We start from the raw sequence: 19395 nt of genomic DNA, 5'->3' as shown, positions 1-19395 counted from the left end.
ACATTCCGTTCGTGATTTATGGCATTTTTGTGATACAGGCCCCTCCTACTAACTTCGGAAGACGATTACGGCCGAACGATACGCACTACCAAAATTCTGCATCTGGTGTTTTAATCGGATATGTCCAGAGATCATGTGTGCCGATTTCTGTGAGATTTGGACGAAATATGTAGGAGGAAAAGCAAAAAGTTTGTTTTGGACAAAATTCAAAATGGCGGAAAATCCATCATGGCGGAAATGGGCGTGGCCTATATGGGGAGATGCGTCATGACCCAAGGAATCCAGGGAAAAAATAATTTTGATTTTACGAACTACGGTTCAAGAGTTATAAGCCAAAAGGTAAAGTGGGCTGTTATAGCGCCACCATGAGGCCGACCTATAAAATTATAATTTTAATTAATTTTAGTCATAATTAAGAAATATCCCTAAAAGTTTTGTAACTATAGTGATTACAGTCTCCGAGGAAAAAATACTTGAATGTGATTTTTTGCCTTTTCCCATTCATGTCAATGGGGAAATTTAATTCACTAATAAATTCATATCAATTAAACTATACAACATTTCTCTTAACAAAATACAAGCACACGATTCCCGATTTTTCCGGTCAATTTGACATATGGCTCAAGTGCGTACAGCGTACAGTGTGGGAGGTATAAAGCGACAAAAAAAAGACTACTGTGAAATAATAATAAAAATAATAATAATAATAATAAAGTGTTACAATTACTAGAGTCTGGTTGCCCCTTTTGGGGCAACCACACTAATAATAAAGTGTTACAATTACTAGAGTCTGGTTGCCCCTTTTGGGGCAACCACACTAAAAAGTAATAAAAAAAACTTAAGACATAGTAGTGTTTTTGAGCCGGCTTTGGGCCGGTGAAGACCACAAATGCCAGGGCCGATTTTCTGTGCCAGTCTGTACCACTGATTAATTTAAATAATCAATTAAAAAATATATTCCTTTTCCATTGGCAATGGCAACATAAACAATTAGACAGTTAGCTTACCTGCATCATCATCATCGTCATCCATTGCAGACAAGGAGTTGCAGTGACACTGAATCCACTGTGGCTACATCTAGACTGTAACTGCTGTGTGGGAATATATATCATCTTGGCCATCTTGACCTTGACACACACAGTCACACACCCACATATATATATTGGCCATCTTGACCTTCTTGACACACACACACACACACAGGTGGTTCTGGGACGTCCCAAATACAGAAAAGGTTAATCACGCATTTCGTCAAAAACATTATCACACATTTGCCCCAGTAACAAAATCCAAATCAGACTGTACACTGTACTGTATATCATACTTCACAATCATTTATTGTATGCCTTCATATGTTACAAGACAATATTTCCTTCATTTTTTTGTCTTTCCTTTTCCTCTCTGCCCATCTAAAATGCCATCACATTTTTTTTATCTGACTGAATACAAAACCGGCTCTTTCACATATTCATCATGTTTGTGTGCTCTCATAGATCTCTGGTTACAGTTCATTAGGAAAGGCCAGGTTTCCCTTATAGAAAAGATGCAAAGCCTTCTTCATTCTGCTGCCATGGCTGCTCCGACTGTCTGTTTCAAACAGTTGTCGGAGGCAAAGCAATCAAATAAAGCTGTATGTAAAGCTTATGTGACTTATGGCAAAAACTGTATAAATATTTTTTTTTATAACTTTATTTATAAGATTTTCAATTTTTGTAGACAAACCCCACATATACCCCACCCTCCCCGGTTCCATCACAAAACAAGACAACAAGAACAACAACAAAAAAACAACTATAAATATATTTTTAATAGATTTTAAATTTTAACTTAGCATCTAAAGATTGTACAGTTCATTTGGCATTCCTTTGTTTTTACAGTACTCGTACAGTTTCATACAGTTCAGACAACAAACATTTGTTATTCTTCTGTCCGGTTCTGAACTCTGAGTGTTGGCAAAAAAGAGAGTCAATGCTTGTTTGATGGCAGATTGTGAAAAATCTTCCTCTGAATTCTTAATGCCGTCTTTTGCTTCCCGGAAAGAAAGTAGATTTAGATCCCACGGGCGAGATTGGTCTAAATCCTCTGAATCTCAAAGAGTCTCACGTCAGTGTCATACCAGATTGGGGGATCCACGTTCCTATGACAACAAGAGTCAAAGACAAAATCATTAAGACCTGACACCAGATTCTACAAATGTCTTCTCAAAGTTTTCTGAAAAACCTATGTTTCTATATCAGTGGTCTCGAGCTATTTCATGTCAAGGATCCCAAAAGTTACATTGGCCGCCGACCCCATCTGAAAAGGCTGTTCCTATTTTGGCTAGCCCAAAATAGTGACGACACGGGGAGATTTATTTTATGTCAACTGCTTCTTTACCAATATGCTCACCGTAGATAGATAACTCCCCACATGTAGGTACGGAACCACATGGCAGTGCCTTCATTGGACTGGTACTTCCTGATGAGGATGGGATGGGGCACTGGCAGGAGACCCACTAGTGTGCCGTGCTGAAGGAATTTCAGGATTTCAGACTCATCCGTTAAGCCCCTGAGAATGACACGGACCACGCTCCAATCAAAACATTAAAAGAAATCCTCATTGATCAACACTCACGTCTTTCATACAGCTAAAATGTCATCCGTTCCACGTCCGATCTAAGTATAATCTATTTTCCCTTTTGAAAGTTGAAATGCAAAGCTGTACAACATGAACATCTTACTTGTCTATGCAGATCTTCTCCACCTGAGGAACGAGAACTTGAAGCAGCCGCATTATGGTCTGTAGAGGAAGCTTTGTCTTCCAGGACATTACCTGAAAACATGCAACACAGCACCGCAGAACATTGTCCCATTTAGGCCTGACCTCAACATTTAAAAAAAAATCTTCTAAATCCTTTTCACGATTTTTCAAAAATAGCAGACCTACAAGCTCGTAGCGTGCCACTCGGTGGCGCGCTATGAGCTTGTAGATCTGCTTTTTTTCAATAGCTAAATTACAACATAATGTTTAGCACCAAAAGGGGTTCCCGCCCAAAATGGGTTATGCAAGAAACCACTTAGAAAGAAATCTTGAAAATAAACACAGATCGAAAGATGGACAAAAATAAAATTAAAGGTTGGCCTTACCCAGTCCGGAGTAGCACTCCATTTTGCGGTTGACAGGCTTGGCAGTCGACTCCTTGCTTTTGCTGAATCTGTATGAAAAATCTGAACAGAAAAGCAGTTTGCCGTTAACAATTCAAACAAAACAAAAGCTCACATACAAGAAGAAGGAAATAAAGAGATTCTCTGGCCTTCACCTCATCATCTCTGTCTATAATGGACTCTGTATCGCTGTCTCCATTGATGCCACTGCTGTCTCCTGTGATGCCACTGCTGTCTCCTGTGATGCCACTGCTGTCTCCTGTGATGCCACTGCTGTCCATGGAGTTCTGTGGATTAACCTGCTGGACAGCAACCATGGTGCCATCTTCACACACCTGGGACTTCTCTGTCAGCTTGTCAATTCCTAAACGACAGTGTTCAAGGTGTTCACGAAGGTGGTTCTTATTTATTGTCACGTGCATGTACAATACAGTTGCAACAATCTTGCAGGCAGTTGAGGGGCGGCAGTGGCTCAGGGGTAGAGTGGCCGGTAGAACAGCTGGATGGGAAAACTGTGAGGTTCCCAATTCGATCCCGGGCTCCCCCAGAGTTAGTGTCGAAGTGTGCCTTGCATGGTTTCCTCCACCATCGGTGTATGAATGTGTGTGTGAATGGGTGAATCTAATGCACAATCTATGTAAAGCGCTTTGGATAAAAGTGCTATATAAATGCACGATTTACCAGTTAAATTATTGTACTTGCAGCTTCCTTAATGTAGAAGAAACATTATAGATAGAATAAAATATGAAAGACAAATGACAATTCTACCAGTCAGATAGTAAAAAGAAGTTGCATAGTCTGAACAAATATAATTCATACCTGGAGTGGCCTCAAGACTGGTTTTGAGTGTGTGTGTGGTTTTGAGTGTGTGTGGCTCAGTGAGCACAGCAGGTGTGGAACCCTCGGCGGATATATTTTCTGTAGATGTGGTCCTGGATATGCTGGGTGCCCCCCCCCTTTTCTTCCTCTGTAAGGCCTTCTGAATGGCCACCTTGTCAGAGGCCAGGTTGGCCAACTGGTGGAAGATGCTACGTTTGCGGATTATGGCATACACCAGGTTGCAGTTACCTGTAAGGGCACAAAATAGAAGTTATAGCAGATTAACAAAATGTATAATCCGGTCGAAGTCATATCCTGCGATATCTAATTGGTTCAAATTACAATAATGACATATATAACACATAATACATTGGCCACTTTTAATGAGCTTGCAGATCGGTAAATTCTGCCTATAAAGACGATTAAAAGTGTTTAATTACACCATCTCTGTTCTCACCATCAAATTGATATTGGATAATGTTGTTGAAGACCTCAAGCAGGAAGAAGACCAGGTGGTGATTCTGGGAAGAGCTGAAGAGGAACCAGCTGGTAGAGAAGGCTTCCAGAAGGTGAAGAAGTTTGTTGGCTGCCACCATGGACAGACTCTTCAGATAAGGCGATACTGTTTAAGAAAATAGGAAGCCAAGCACATCCCAGCATGAAACAACGGCTGACGGTAACATAATTGTCATTTAGCAACAGATGTGGAAACCTAGTTTGTCAGACTTCTCAGCCAATAATATCTATATATCGGTATTACAGACGCTGTAGCTTCCACATTCACTCAACAGGGGGTGATACAGTATTAGGCGTTTCACCCACCATTCACAATTATAGTGAGCAAGCAGTCAAAAAGGGGCTGTAGGCGCTGGTGTCCGCTTGTTATGATCTTGTGGAAGATCTATTGAAGAACAAAATGGAGCCAAGGGATGAGTCAAGCTTTCAGTGGGATGGAATATGAATTCACAGACAAAGACAGTGAGTGAGTCGTGCCTTCAGTGGGATGAAATATTCATTCACAGAAATCCCCCCCCCCCCCGAATATCATGCGAGCGGACTCACTCACCACAACGAGCAGGTCCGCGTGGGTGCCTGTGAACACAGGGATGTCCATGGGGACTCGGACGGTGTAAGGCTTGTTCAGGCGCACGCCAAAGTTCCTCTCCCCGCTCAGCAGCAGTAGTATGAACACCCCGATGTGCATGAGACCAACACGAGCTACAGAAGGGCACAAACACAAAGGCCTGCTGTAGTAGAATAACATAAACTCTAAATCAAATGATCAGAATCGGATCAGGAGCAAAAAAAAACCTTTATCAGAACATCCCTATTTTCAAACATAAATTTTTACAACCGTCAAAAAGCATAAAATAAAAATGGAGAAAGACGCATAAATGCACACACACACCAATGCATGCGACAACTGGCAGTATCATAGAGACTAGTGGGCCCCCCTTGGTTACGTTCTACAGACCAAACCACTTTTTTGGCGAATTCAACTCCACCATCTTGGAACTTCCAGTCCCAAAAAGCAACCGTAAACGAATGCTATTGGCTGGAAGGGCAGTGAGGGTGGGTCTTCAGTAGAAGCCCTAGAAGTAGGGTTGTCCCGATCCAATCATCCCTAGTATCAATATATCATGATATTAGACTGGATATTGTCTGTGATTTGGGATATTGTACTATTGTGATAGTGTTCATGTGTTCTATAAAGATATAAATATTGGATCTGCAAAAATCGTTATCAGCAGACACTCACCATACAGAATTGTTCAAATGTAATTTTATAAAAATTAAAAAAAATGGATTGTGGCTTTAGAAACACAGAAGAGCACACACTCGGGTTCACACAACATACAGTAGTTTGTTATGACTCACACTGGTCTGTCCTGGCTTCGTTCAGGTAAAACAGGATTGGAACCAACATCTCCAACACGTCACTGCTCTTCAGCACAAAGAACAGGAATTTCTGAAACACACATTGTTCAATTTGGATTAAAAGTCCATAATGTGTACATAATAACCGCTTGGCATCATTTAAAGATAGAGATGGATTTTTTTCCACCCTAAAACATGATCATCAGGTCTTATTTAAGGTTATATAAGGAAGAATGTTTTCAAAAAAGTGGTTGTTAATGGTACACCAACTTTCAGCAGCTGTCCCAAAGTTTCCCAAGCGAGTTGGCTTGGAACAAATTGAGAGGTTATAGTAGACACCTTTATGAACACATTATGTGAAGAAAGCTATTGGCAAGCATTTATTTTGCAGATTGGACACAAATTTGGCTAACTTTCCTTAAGTCCAGATGGAACTGGGTTAGAGGAGAAAATGAGCATTATCCAAGCACAGCTGTTCCGCTCTTCCATCATGAGTCACAGTAGTCTCACAAAAGAATAACACTATAATTAATGAAATTATGCATGAATTCTTGTCAGTAGTGAGCTGGATGCATTTGTTTTACAAGAAATGAGGGAGAAAGTGCCATACCCCACAACATCGTCCTAGAATGGGTTTTTGTCCTTCATATTTTGTTGTTTAACAAATTGTGAAAATAGCCAATGAAAATCTAGAATCTCATATTGTGCCGCGACACGTTGTGAGCTTGTAGATCTGTTTTCTTTTTTTTATTAAAGAATTGCCCAAAATATGGACGCCAGGGTTAATGTGGTAAAAGATCTTATCGTTATAGAGAAGTCTGAATCTTCTTGAATGACCACACTAAAGTTCAAAGTGAACCTGTCTTCAGTTCACACCTTGTTGAAGTCGCAGAGTTTCCAGAAAAGAATGAGCATCTCTTGGTGGAAGTTGATCTTCTTGGTAGAATGGGGCAGGTACGTCTGCACCAGGGGATTGTTGAGCAGCCTCCCTAGGCCTTTTAGGATGAAGCTAAAATCCTACAAACACAAACATCAGAGATGAAACTTGGTCTTTGTCATCTTATTATCTTACACTGTATGCTATATCTAATGGCACTTATAAAAAGCTACTGTAAATGGCCAGCCATATCTTACCTCCTCTCTGTGTATCCTGGACAGGTAATTTACAAAAAGATTATCAGGTCCAGCAGGCTGTCAAAAAAAAGAGCAAAGACAGGAATTAAAATGTCAAAACGGAATGTGGTTTCAAGGTTTTATTTGTCGCAGTACAAACAGCGAAATATTGGTGTGGCATCCTCTGCGGACCGCTAACATTAAAATAATAATAAAATAACATAATATGACAACCAGATAATACTGGATATACACAAAAACATTGTACAGGATATGAAAATAAAAGTAAAATCACGGTCAGATCTTTATATAGAGTATACCGAGTGTACTGAACATAGGGGAGGATAATCTTTTATCTTCTTCACCTTTACTACTGTATGTGATCAGTACCGGCAGTACACAGCTCAGTGGCCTTGTAGTTAACACATTGATTGCTAACTTTTGAAATTCTACTCAGGATTGCTTCTGCTAAGCGATTAACATTGGACTTTTTAACTTTTTAGGGGCCCACAGCGAGGGGCCTCTTATAGCACATCGCACATTGCATAAATCAAAAGGAAGCCAAACTAGTCCACTTCAATTTAAAAAAAAAAATATGATTCTACCATCTTCCATTCTGGAGATATTGACCTTTTTCTAAAACCTGCTTTTCACTGCACGCTGCTCTTTTGAAAAAACAGCAGAGATATGGAAGGTTGAAGTTGACAGACATTGACAGACAGATATAAAAATGAACACAAATAATATCATATACATACTACACACTGAATGAAAGCCCTGAATGTCTACTTTTAGGAGGAAAACAAATACACATGGTCCCATGTATAGTTTGTCAGTAATTGGCTGTTGAATGCAGCTTGCGCCCACCAGAGAGGATTTCAGAAAATGCATGGACCTGAAGAACCATTATTCACAAAATAAGGCCTATAGCGACATGTACATACTATATACCGTATGAAACAGAAGACTCTCTGCTTTCATAAGAAAAATACTTCTACTGTAATAATAATACAAATCACACCCCTGTGAAGTGAGCAGTGCAATGTTGCACTGCTCACTTCACAACATTGCACTGCTCACTTCACATGGGTGTGATTTTTATTATTATTACAGTATTAGTTTTTTTCTTATGAAAGCAGAGAGTCTTCTGTTTCATACGGTATATAGTATGTACATGTCGCTATATGCCTTATTTTGTGAATAATAGTTCTATAGGTCCATGCTTTCTCTAATCAGACCAGTGTGTGTCCAGTGGAAACCTCGTATGAATCTGATCTCAGGTCAGAATGGGCTAAAGTTCTCTCTGAAAAAGAGAATTTTATAAATGAAATGGATTCAATAGTCTAGTATTGACAAACAGTATATGGGATATGTGTATTTTATTTGTTTTCCTCCTAAAATTAGACATTTAGGGCTTTCATTCAGTGTGTAGTATGTATATGATAATTTATTTATGTTTATATCTGCCTGTCATGATAACGTCATGATGATGATGATTCTATGCACATATGTGATCATTGTCTCAGTAAACAAAATCAACAGATCGTTTGATAGCATAACAGTGACTTGAGAGGTTGACATGTCTGGACATGAACCACAGGAGCGACTCAACTCGCAGTGGGGGGGGGGGGTTCCACGACATGTCTGGACATGAACCACAGGAGCGATAAGCGTAGCCCGGCTGGCTGTGATTTCGACAAAATGACAGACAACACGATGGCTTCCGCAGCTTAGGATTGTATTAGTTATCCATTACAAACGGGTCGATTACGTCCCAGACGCCTTATCACTGCAATTGGCTGGCGAAGGCGCTATGGCGATTATGGTGATCAACTGCCGAGAATCTTTTTTCCGAGAATGAGAGTAGCATTGCAAACTGCAAAACGATCGATCGCAACTCGCAGTGTGGGGGGGGGTTCCACGGTGTGATATCTGCTAGCCTAGTATACTGCTTCTTTGTCCAAACATGGCTGACGCGACGGCGAAAAAAAGACAGTTGGTCAGATGTATACTGCTTCTCCTATGGCGGTCCTTCGAGAATACGTCATTCGTTTCGCGTATACCTGTGCATGAAATGGCGATCGACCGTTGGAGATTATTCTTGGTTTATATACGGGTTTATATTTCCGAGAATGAGGCGGCAGACCGGTGAGTTGTCGTTGGAAAGAATTAGAGAGGGCTGTGTCGAGTGGATCTGTGTGAATGAGTGGGGGGGGGGGGAAGAAACTGTAATGCGATGGAGAGATGCCTCGGGAGAAACCATGTAGAAACAGGAGGGGAAGGGTAATCGAGTGTATTCACAAATTTCACACACACTAGAAAATGGGTAGCTCCATTTTAGATCCCCTGATCTGCGTTGGTCTATGCCGTGTGCAGGACGGCGATGCCGCCTCCCCAGTACGTCGTAATGGATACGGCATGCCTGGAATGTGGTTAGACCAGGCCTCTTTTCAGGAGGTGGGGGGCTTTAAACTCCCGGATCTCACAGCGGATCTTTCTGGAGATGATCAGTGTTACATTATGTGTTGTCCGGGCGTCAGAGAAGTTGATGTACAGTATACAGTAAAAACACCAATAAAACGCTTTAGAGCGTGATGCGCAGACGGCGCTCGAGATTAATAAAACGCTTTAGAGCGTTTTGCACAATCGATGAGTTAAGAGTGTCCGCCCTGAGACTGGGAGGTCGGGGTTCAATCCCCGGACTCAATACCAAAGTTCGGTTCAATACCAAAGACTATAAAAATGGGAGCCAATGCCTCTCTGCTTGGCACTCGGCATCAAGGGTTGGATTGGGGGTAAGCCCCTGGCTGCGACATACTAGCATCATGTCCCGGGGGTGAACTTGTACATCACGCTATAGCCTCACGCTATACAGAAACAGGAGATATATGCTCCCGCCACTATGGGCCTCATGGCTCGGCGAGGCTTACTTATACTTACCTCAGCTTGAGACTGTAGTATGACACTGAGGCTAAATATAAACCACACATGAATGTATAGATCAGTGGTTCCCAAACTTTTTAGGCCGTGAACCAATAAAGAAATTAGACGTTTGCCCGGGACACAAACTAGTGAAATAGCAGATCTACAAGCTCACAGTGCGTCGCTTCACACCACGTTGTGAGCTTGTAGATCGGCTATATCCACTACTTCCTTTGTTCAAATATATGGAATTTCTTAAGATTTTTCTATGAAGATAGTTTAGTTTTTTGGGGGGGAATGTATTTTTTTATAATAATTCAAAACCAAAAACCCACTGTTTGGGAAACAGTGGTACAGTATATGATCCCCATCATGGTTTACCTCCTCCTGGTCCTCCACTGAGGGAGAGTGAGAGGCCGAGGCAGCGCTCATGGCCTGCAGCGCCACGCTGGCGGCCGAGCCGCCGGCCTCCTGCTCCAGGGTGACGATGAGGATCTGGATGGCCTGCTCCACCAGCTGCTCCCGGTGGTCGGAGAACACCAGGTGGTTGTACGGGATGCCCAGGCCCACCGGGTCGTACGCACACACCACGTTGAGCAGCGACGTGAACAGAGGCAGGGCGTGTCTGCATGGTGGGGAGGAGTGAGGGACGACAGAGAGGTCGAGGTTCGGTGTCCGACAACACATGCATGTATGCATGTGTTGTTGGAGGAAGTAGGTCTCTGTCCAGCAGCACTAAGTTATCACAGTTTCCACTTTCTACCTGCCGTCCTTGTTTTGGGTACTGTATGTCATTCATTTAAAAAATATAAAGAATTAAAAATATTGTAAAATGAGCTTGTTTCAAAAAGTGTTAAAAAATGTTGAACAGATTTCTTCAAATAGTGAAAACGTGTAACAATAACCCTGCTACTTCAGCTCTACAGAGGGCTTAAATGGTTAATGCACTTAAATGCATTGTGGTATGAGGCGAACATGCGTGTGTGTGTGTTTGTGTGTGTGTGTGTGTGTGTGTGTGTGTGTGTGTGTGTGTGTGTGTGTGTGTGTGTGTGTGTGTGTGTGTGTGTGAGTGAGCGTGTGTGTGTGCGTTACCTGTTGTCCGTGGAACAGAAGAAGCTGACCCAGGGGTTGAGGGTCTTGCTGTCGGAGGAAGGGGGCAGGTACATGGCCTCCGAAAAACAGGTAAGAAGCAATTTCAGAAGCTCTGATCTGGAAACAGGAAAATAAACAAAACATCAGTCGGAGCTGCATGATGAAACAACAACAACAGAAAGAAGGGCAAGTGGAAGAGAAAGAAAATGTGTGTAGAAACGGAGAGTCCTTTACCTGTGCTGGTCATGCAGGTAGTTGAATGGTGGCGACTGCGCAAAGCCAACCCCAGCCTCCCAGATGTACTCACAGCTGTCTAGGGACTCCATGTCCTCTGTGTCCTGTTGCAAAGGTTTGATTGATTGATTGAAATTTGTATTCACAGTATGTACTAGAATGGGTACATTTCAAACGAAAGTACAGGCCAATACAAAACCTGCTACGAGAATAAAACAAAATAAATCACTAAGACTTCAATGAGTGATGCATTGTGGTACTTGCAGTCAAATGTGACTCAGTATTAAGTGTTTTTGCTACTTGGGAGGGAGGGAAGATGGGTACAGTACACAGTAATATATAATATAATGTACACTACAGGGACCCTTAAGCGTGAATCTTTACACCCAGATTAACACCCTGGATTTTGTACTGTTAAAAAAGGAAAATGGAATGCACACAGGCAAATATCAAAACAAATTCCTATGTGTTTTACACACTGGCAAATAAAGGAATCTGAATACATACAGTACAGTACAGTACAGGTTTCATCATTCACAATGGTTGGCAGCTGCACTAATAATAGTATTCCTGAATTAAAGTGTCCAATTGTCCACATACACACAGCCACGCTGCAAAGACAGAATACACACTGACACTGACACAAATAGTAACATCTGAAGGTCAACTGCAGCAAGTGTAAAAATTTAACCAAACGTAACATTTGTACACTCTTAAGACTCAAATTAACACAGAGGACTGTGCCATAAACCGAGGCAGTGTTAACACTTACTCCTACCATGTGATTCAATGAGTGGATTAAGTAGACAATCTCCATGTACGGTATGACACCTCAGCAGAGATAACTACAGCTATTTGAATACACTCGACATGGTGCTGCTGTTGCTCTGACAGTAAAAGGGCACTGTGCCAATCGACTTGCACATAAAGGGCCCTATCTGAAACAAGAACCCTAAAAGGCGTTCCTGTTCTGAAGGGTAAAAACACCAAAAGGGGTTCCCGTCCTGAATACGCATTCAAGGAGGCCCAGAGAATTCACAGCATGCATCCATTAACTGTGTGTGTGTGCGCGTGTGTGTGTGTGTGTGTACTTGAACCCATGGGGACAAATAACAGCCCCTGGCCATTTTCCAGCCTCTATGACACAGTTTCACACATGCTCCATTAAGTGTGACATTTTTGTTCCTACGGTGACTGGGAGTGCCGGGCGGGCGGTGGCAGTTAGAGGCAGCTAGAACCCTATAGATGTTGGGGCAGCCGTTTGTTTTCTCTCACACTACACATCCACAGGTGTTTGCTTAGTGCGGATAAGACGTGTCTACCCTCCTGTCCTCAGCCCAGTTGACAAACATGGCCGTGGGCCACTCCTGTGCCTTGCACAGTAGGAGACTCAGTGGAGTCACTCATTAACTGTGGCCACCGGCTCAAGACGCTGTGTGTGAAGGAGGACCACTCTACCAAAATGCCTGCTCTACATTAACAGAGCATATTGACATTGACGTAGCTTAGAGGCTAAACCAATGTACACACTGCATGCTGTCTTCTGTGTAACAACACAAATTTTAGATGAACAAAAACAACTCTAAAAGCCTGCTTGCTACACCCACCCATCTGTGCCAAACCAACATACCTGTAATACTGCCATCAAGGGCCCTAGCTGTGCTCTGGGAATAAAAGTGGAATAAATAAAATAAACCCCTGCCAAAATTGGTAGCGATTCCTCCAGGGAGCATATTTCATTTGATGCATGCATGCATCACATGGAGGTCTTAGAACCACCATCAGCGGGGACTGACTCTCCCCATTCTGTCTAACCGCCTTTGAGCACTCCTCCTGGGCTCCCATGTGCCCCACTCTTTAGCCTTGATGGGACATGTCTATGCCAACCTAATAGTGGTGCTTGAAAGGTCATGGGGTCAACACATTCATTTGGGAAGCGCAGAGAAAATCTCATGGGAATCCAGACAGTAATTTCTGAGACTTTGTTTTTTGGGGGGGAAAAGAAAGTGGTTGACCGACCGACATACCAGACTGATAACGAACAACATTATATCCTAAAAAGCCCAAAAGCGCGAAAAGCTAGGTCGACTTTGAGAGTCTGCCATAGGAAAAGTGCACTCACTGCGCCGCCCTTCCTGTGGCTCTGGACGGTGAAGTCTGGACAGAAGAGGAGGTCCGCTATGGCCAGCAGGAGGGACTCGGCCAGGGGGCGCGCTCCGTCGTCGTCACTTTCGTCCAGACACTGAAACACAACAGGTTAAAAGAGTTAAAGGTTTTAAAACACATAGACAGCATTCTTTATTTTATTACCCAAGCAATCAAGCTTTTTTTTTTTTTTTAGTTTGTAACGACAGTATGTGAGAAACTTCCTGCAGAGCCATTACACAACACCCCATCATAACAACCCAACGCTGGCACACAATTCCATAACATTAACATCAAAAGGTCTTATCTGGTTGCATTTAACAACATTAAACTCACGCCATTTTTTTACATGCGACACCATTGCCCAATGAAGTATAACCCCTTTGCTCATTCCCAAATACAGCTCTGTAATTTACCTCACTCGCACTTTAATTAGGGGTTATTTAATACGTCCCTAATTCAACCACTGGCCAGGAGGAGTGAGAGACACAATATGGGCAGTGTTCAGAGCACCGTGGTCCCCTGTAGACTAGGTAACAGGAGACCCATGTGGCCAAGTACACTGCAAAATCCTGCGTCTCAATGTAACCCTGAAAGAATGGACCTTACACATTCAGTTAAATTAATATTCAGGATTTTACAGATTATGTGGTGGGGGGGGGGGGGGGGGGGGGAGAGAGAGAGAGAGAGATCTCTGCATTGGTCTCAATTTTACACCCATAGCTTTCAAAGTGTGAGAACATTTTGAGATGCCCAGACAGCACAGCCACTTCCTACTGATTCACAACTGAGGCTCTCAAATGGCCCAGACCCTTAGATCATCAAACTGCTGAAACAGGTGCCGACAGAGAACTACGTTGTCGACAGACGGAGGATGAATAGAATGCATCTATCTGCTGCTTTCAGGTCGACAATAGAAGGTAACACAACTAGTAGCAACATTAGGTGTAAATGCTACAATTAATTTTAATAGTCGTCTGACAAGCCCTATTTGCCATGTGATGGTGTCTCAGTGAAAATATGCGACACACTGAGCTTGTATATTGACCATCTTTTATCTATAATGACATTGCAACGGGTTGAAGGTGGTTAACTCGACCAAACAAATACCACTTTCAACAAGTACCCCAAGTCTGTGACGTGCAGCAGAAATATGTCATGTCATGTGGGAAAACACAAGCCTCATCTTATTTTGCAGGAGAAACTCCAAATGTCAATATGATACAATAAGCCTGACTACAAGAAGAAACTGTTCTGACAATTTAAAGTAAATGAATAAAGAATGGATGTGGTTGTTGAGATAAGAACTTCAAAAACAGGTGTCATTTGTTTACTAGCAACATCAATAAAAAGAATACTGACAGCAGCAGGCACACAAATACGGTTTGTTTTCGTATTTTAACCAATCCTATGTGACCTAGTCTAGTGTCTACTGTCTAGTCATCAATTAATTTAATATTATTGCCGTGATTAATGAAATCTGGTATAGTTGTTCACATAAAAGTAAATACATTATTTTCACGTCCCTTCAGCTGCAGGGAACAGAAGGCCACATACTGTACTGGGGGAAGCGAGTCAATCGTTAATGGACCCTTGCGAGTCAATTGATTTTGCTGTGTTCTTGGTTTGACTGATCCATTACACTTCTGTCCTGAGTCTTACCCTAGCCATGGTTCACCGTGATGGTGAACCATGGCAGGGGTAAGCATCATGGCGGAACTTCTTCCTGTTTTGAGTGCCGTGCTACATTTACAAAGTTGAGTACATAAAACGGTCAGATTTCAAATATAAAGTGCTCACCCCCGGGGCCACGGTGGGTATTAGCAGTAGCACCTGTGCATTCCGTATAGTTCCTTTTATTATGACAGTCACGTTTCAGCGCTGGTCTTCTTACCCCAGATCTACCAACCCCGGGAACACTGGACCAGAAGAAGCCTCTCCAGTCTGCGTCCTCAAAGATGTACGGCAGGATGCGTGTGAGGAGCCGCGTGCAGTTCATGATGGTCTGCCTCTCCTTCTCCGAAGGAATTCCAGACTCTGCTCCCTGGACCAACTTTTCTACTGCCTTGGAACGGAGAACAACAGTTAGCCACATGATAGGCAGTAGACAATGGAGCGAGCACTGAACGAAAGAAGCAGTGGGATGTCACAAGGGTCCAGAAAAATAAATAACAGCTTGACTTGTTTGAATGATCTCATCTAGTCACTAGATTCTGGTAGTTCATGCAATTATACATAACGTGTTGAAAGAAGAGGTAACCTGATCATTGGGTTCGCTCTGTCTGCTGTATATGACTCAAGCTTGTAATACAATGTGCCATTCTGTGTTTAAATCACATTTAAAACTGCCCAAAGATGTTCTGAGACGTTCTTTATCAGACATGGACAGATCTGATCTGCACATATGGCTCTTTTTGGTTGCATTTGAACACTTTTGGAGAAGTGAATTAAACATTTTTGATTGATTTTAATGTGTGGAGTCTTTGGTATCAATACATTTGAGAAGGTCTCGTCTTGCACCGTCTGTAATAATGTAGCGTACTGTAAACATACATAATATAACATAACATGCATTATATTCACTTTTGTTATGCATTTGATACTTGGTAGCATTCTTCCAAATATTCTTTTCACTATAGGCTATATAGTGGGTACGTGTGTGACATTTTTGACACTGAGTGTCAAAAAACTACTTTCTGGCCTTGACAGCCAAATAGAAAAGTCCTATCTGGTTGCATTAAACAACGTTAAACAACATTAAACTGACTTTGCCACTCACTTTATGCATTTATGATGAATTGAAAATGGAGGACCCTGATGTAAACAGGTGTGTTTTGTCAGGTGTGTGCTTTGAACAAAAAGTAATAGTAATAAAAAAGTGTAACTCAGCCTTTTCTCACATTACCAGATGTAATTGATTGTTTGAAGTATTTATTAACAGTTTGCAGCATGGGTACATTTCACATGAAAGCACAACTCAATACAAAGACTGTTACTGTGGACGACACACTGATAAAGCATTACACTTTAACCAGACGAGCAAGGTAAAAAGAAAGAAAGAAATACAAGGAACAAGGAACACTGTCAGGAACACTGATCAATTATACTCTGGGAAATGCCCAGGTTAAAAAACTTGAATGTAAAAATGTAGAGTATGCGCATTTGGCCCGCGGGCACCCCTGCTCTATACTGTATGTATTAGGGATGCACCGATCCGGCTTTTTGGCATTCGATACCGATTTCGATACATGGGGGTCCAGTATCTGCCGATACAGAGTACCGATCCGATACCCCCCACAAAGAAACGTAATAACCTATTAAGCTGTATGCCTCACTGTGTGGAGTCTGGAATCATTATTTTGTGTAAGGCAACATCAAGGCTTGACTTAAACATTACTTTCCCAACTTTGTAAAACAAAATGTAACAAACACAGATATAAATGCACTGAATTATTTATTAAATAACTGTGCAACAATTAGACCAGGTTAATGTGTGCGCAGGCTAGCCTGGCTGCATTCCACATGTTATACTGTCAATACTACACTGCTGTGTCACAGAGGAGGTAGAGTTGTTTTCATACTGTAATTACACATAATTATCGGATCGGATCGGATAATGGCGTATCGGATCGGTGCATCCCTAGTATGTATGCTTACTTCTTGATCCCACGGTCTGTAGAAACTCAGCCACCATACTGCATAGTCAAATCCTCCTGTTAATTTATCAATTTTTGGATCCTCCCTCCAATGCATCATTGGATTTTGAAATTACGTCATATGGCAGCCAAGTCTATTTAGAGCACTTTTAACAGAATTCGTTTGCCAGCCAAGTCTATGGACTAGAGCACAAAAAGAGCACAAAATGACAACGTGATACGTCATGTAGCCAATAAATACATCTTGTAAATGATTTCGTTTTATACAATATAACACACTGCATTCATGTCTCGGAAGTTAACATGACGTCATGTGGCAGCCACAGTGGGCTTCACACAACACAAGTGTGAATTTTTACTATGAGCGTGCACAGCTGTAACATAATGAACCCTTACAGGTCCACTTGGTTACATTTGTACACACCATGTATGGCATTTGACCCTGTGTATATAGTCAAGACCCTCAGTGTGGGAACAACAAACAACTGCATTCCTGTTGCCCAGACTGTATCCAAGGCTAGACAACAGCTAGTACAGTGGTTCTAATCTAAACCTTTTCAGGCCGTGACCCCCACCCAAAATATGATAATTTTAACTGGGGACCCCTGGGGACACCCTGACAAGCACTTGGAATGTAGGGAGTTGAGGCTTAACATTTAGTTTTTGTCTCTATATTATTTCTCTCTATATTAAGTTGGCCAATGTTTGACCAGTTTTTATAGTATAGTTTGTTGATGCAATAATGGTATTTTTTTTCCATGTTGAAGTATTTCAAAAGGTATTCAAAGTCCTTTGCTGTCATGTGGGGACCCGCACAAAATCAGGTGGCGACCCTCTGTGCGCTGCGACCCACATGTTGAGAACCACTGCACTAGTAAGACTATTGGGTGAACGGAGACACATGCCATGCAAATCCGATATCTTCCTGCACTTTACTGGCAAACAAGTCTCCCACTGTAGAGAATTCCTTCAATGAGTATTATACCTTATAGCAGAGGGTTGCCAGATTTGAGGGAGATTCCTCTCTGACGGCTCGTATCTCGGCTGCGGGCACGAGGGCAAAAACATCCTGGACCGTGGTGGAGGCGTCGGCCCAGAACTGGTCCCAGAAGGCATCGTCTGTGGCTTCCACAGGCTGGGTATAAATAAATGGGGCAAGACAAAAAAAGGGTGAGAAGTTCAGTCACGAGGGAGAGACTCAGAGTAGAGTCGCTGCTTCTTTGCTTGGAAAGGAGCCAGCTTAGGTGGCCAGTGTCTGTGACATCATGAACACTGCTAAAATCTAAAATATCTAAAACATATATTACACACAAAGACCCCCCAGAAAAGTGTTCTAAATCTTCTAAACGTCATTAACATATATTCTTTTGCAAAAAGGGTGAAGTGTCCCTTTAACCAGACTTATATATAACAATATCTGAAAATGTAATAAACTCGATCCAAAACAAATAAATCTCAGGCCTGCATCTAGAATTACTGAGTTTTTTTCCCAGCATCATGGTCCACCTTAAATGCACCTGCATGGCTGCTCGTGAACTAGCTCTCCAAGCAGAACCCAAATGCTACTGAAGTTTCTGACTTTTTGACGACACTCGTCCAAATTTCAGAAAAGCTTTATGTAGGGTCCCGAAAGGGGCTACTCGTGAACTAGACCTAGAATGCCAACAGCAGTTGTAAAAAGGTCAAGGAAGGACATGGTTCGACTATAGGACGATTCTACGTGTATAATGGCAAAGAGAATCCCCCTATCAACAAACACAGAGATGTACAGAGAAAAAAAAAGTCATCATAACCGTAAACAATTCAGAATACAAGTAGCCTAATAACTCTAAACTCAAGCTCCGTTCAAATTCAACCTTGTTTAGTTCATCCTACTATATATAGCACGTCATCCATCCAGGCTGCAATTTAAAAGGCTACCATCTGGCACTCGAACTTCAATAAATAAGACAAAACTGACCATGAACACACGATCTAAAAAGCGTCCAATATTTTTAGACGTGCGTGTTTGTATATAAATATTTTTTTAAACAAACCTGTGTCTTGGTTGTGAGTTGGATTACTGCTTTTCTGAAGTGGAGTTTGGAGTCTCCGTTTCCCATTCTCCTCCCTGTGTGTGTGTGTGTGTGTGTACTGTGAACAGTGCGTGTGCGTCTCCCAGTCTCCATCCATCCACCCCCCCCCCCCCCCACCGCGGTAGCAGTGTTGCCAGATTTTGCGACAGAAATAAGCGACCAGGTCTATGAACAAGCCCAAAAGAAGCACACAAAATGAGCAAGTTAAATCTAATATTCATCAGCTATTTGAAAATAATTTCCAAATAATAATAATAATAATAATACAATATTTTAACATAAATCTGGCATGGGGTCCCTGGCATAAAACATTTCCAG

At 42.0% G+C, this 19395-nt stretch overlaps 1 protein-coding gene across 1 annotated transcript; it reads right to left on the bottom strand.

Moving 5' to 3' along the window:
- Nucleotides 1-1642: 1642 nt before the first annotated feature.
- Nucleotides 1643-19104, bottom strand: hid1b (HID1 domain containing b; the record flags this gene model as incomplete). The annotated part of the gene is made up of 20 exons (XM_083787284.1): nucleotides 1643-1662; nucleotides 1790-2137; nucleotides 2389-2547; nucleotides 2720-2811; nucleotides 3126-3206; nucleotides 3299-3507; nucleotides 3963-4211; nucleotides 4420-4584; nucleotides 4785-4863; nucleotides 5029-5180; nucleotides 5841-5931; nucleotides 6717-6857; nucleotides 6975-7031; nucleotides 10257-10500; nucleotides 10968-11084; nucleotides 11202-11305; nucleotides 13324-13443; nucleotides 15241-15411; nucleotides 17988-18137; nucleotides 19039-19104. 19 exons carry the CDS (start codon nucleotides 19102-19104, stop codon nucleotides 2074-2076), a joined length of 2511 nt encoding a protein of 836 aa, XP_083643410.1. The 3' UTR covers nucleotides 1643-1662; nucleotides 1790-2073.
- Between the last annotated feature and the right edge of the window lie 291 nt (nucleotides 19105-19395).

Source organism: Protomyctophum parallelum (assembly GCF_964188405.1).
Source record: "Protomyctophum parallelum genome assembly, chromosome: 17".
Taxonomy (NCBI): domain Eukaryota; kingdom Metazoa; phylum Chordata; class Actinopteri; order Myctophiformes; family Myctophidae; genus Protomyctophum; species Protomyctophum parallelum.
The sequence above is the reverse complement of the archived record's forward strand: the minus strand, read 5'-3'. Positions and strand labels throughout refer to the sequence as shown.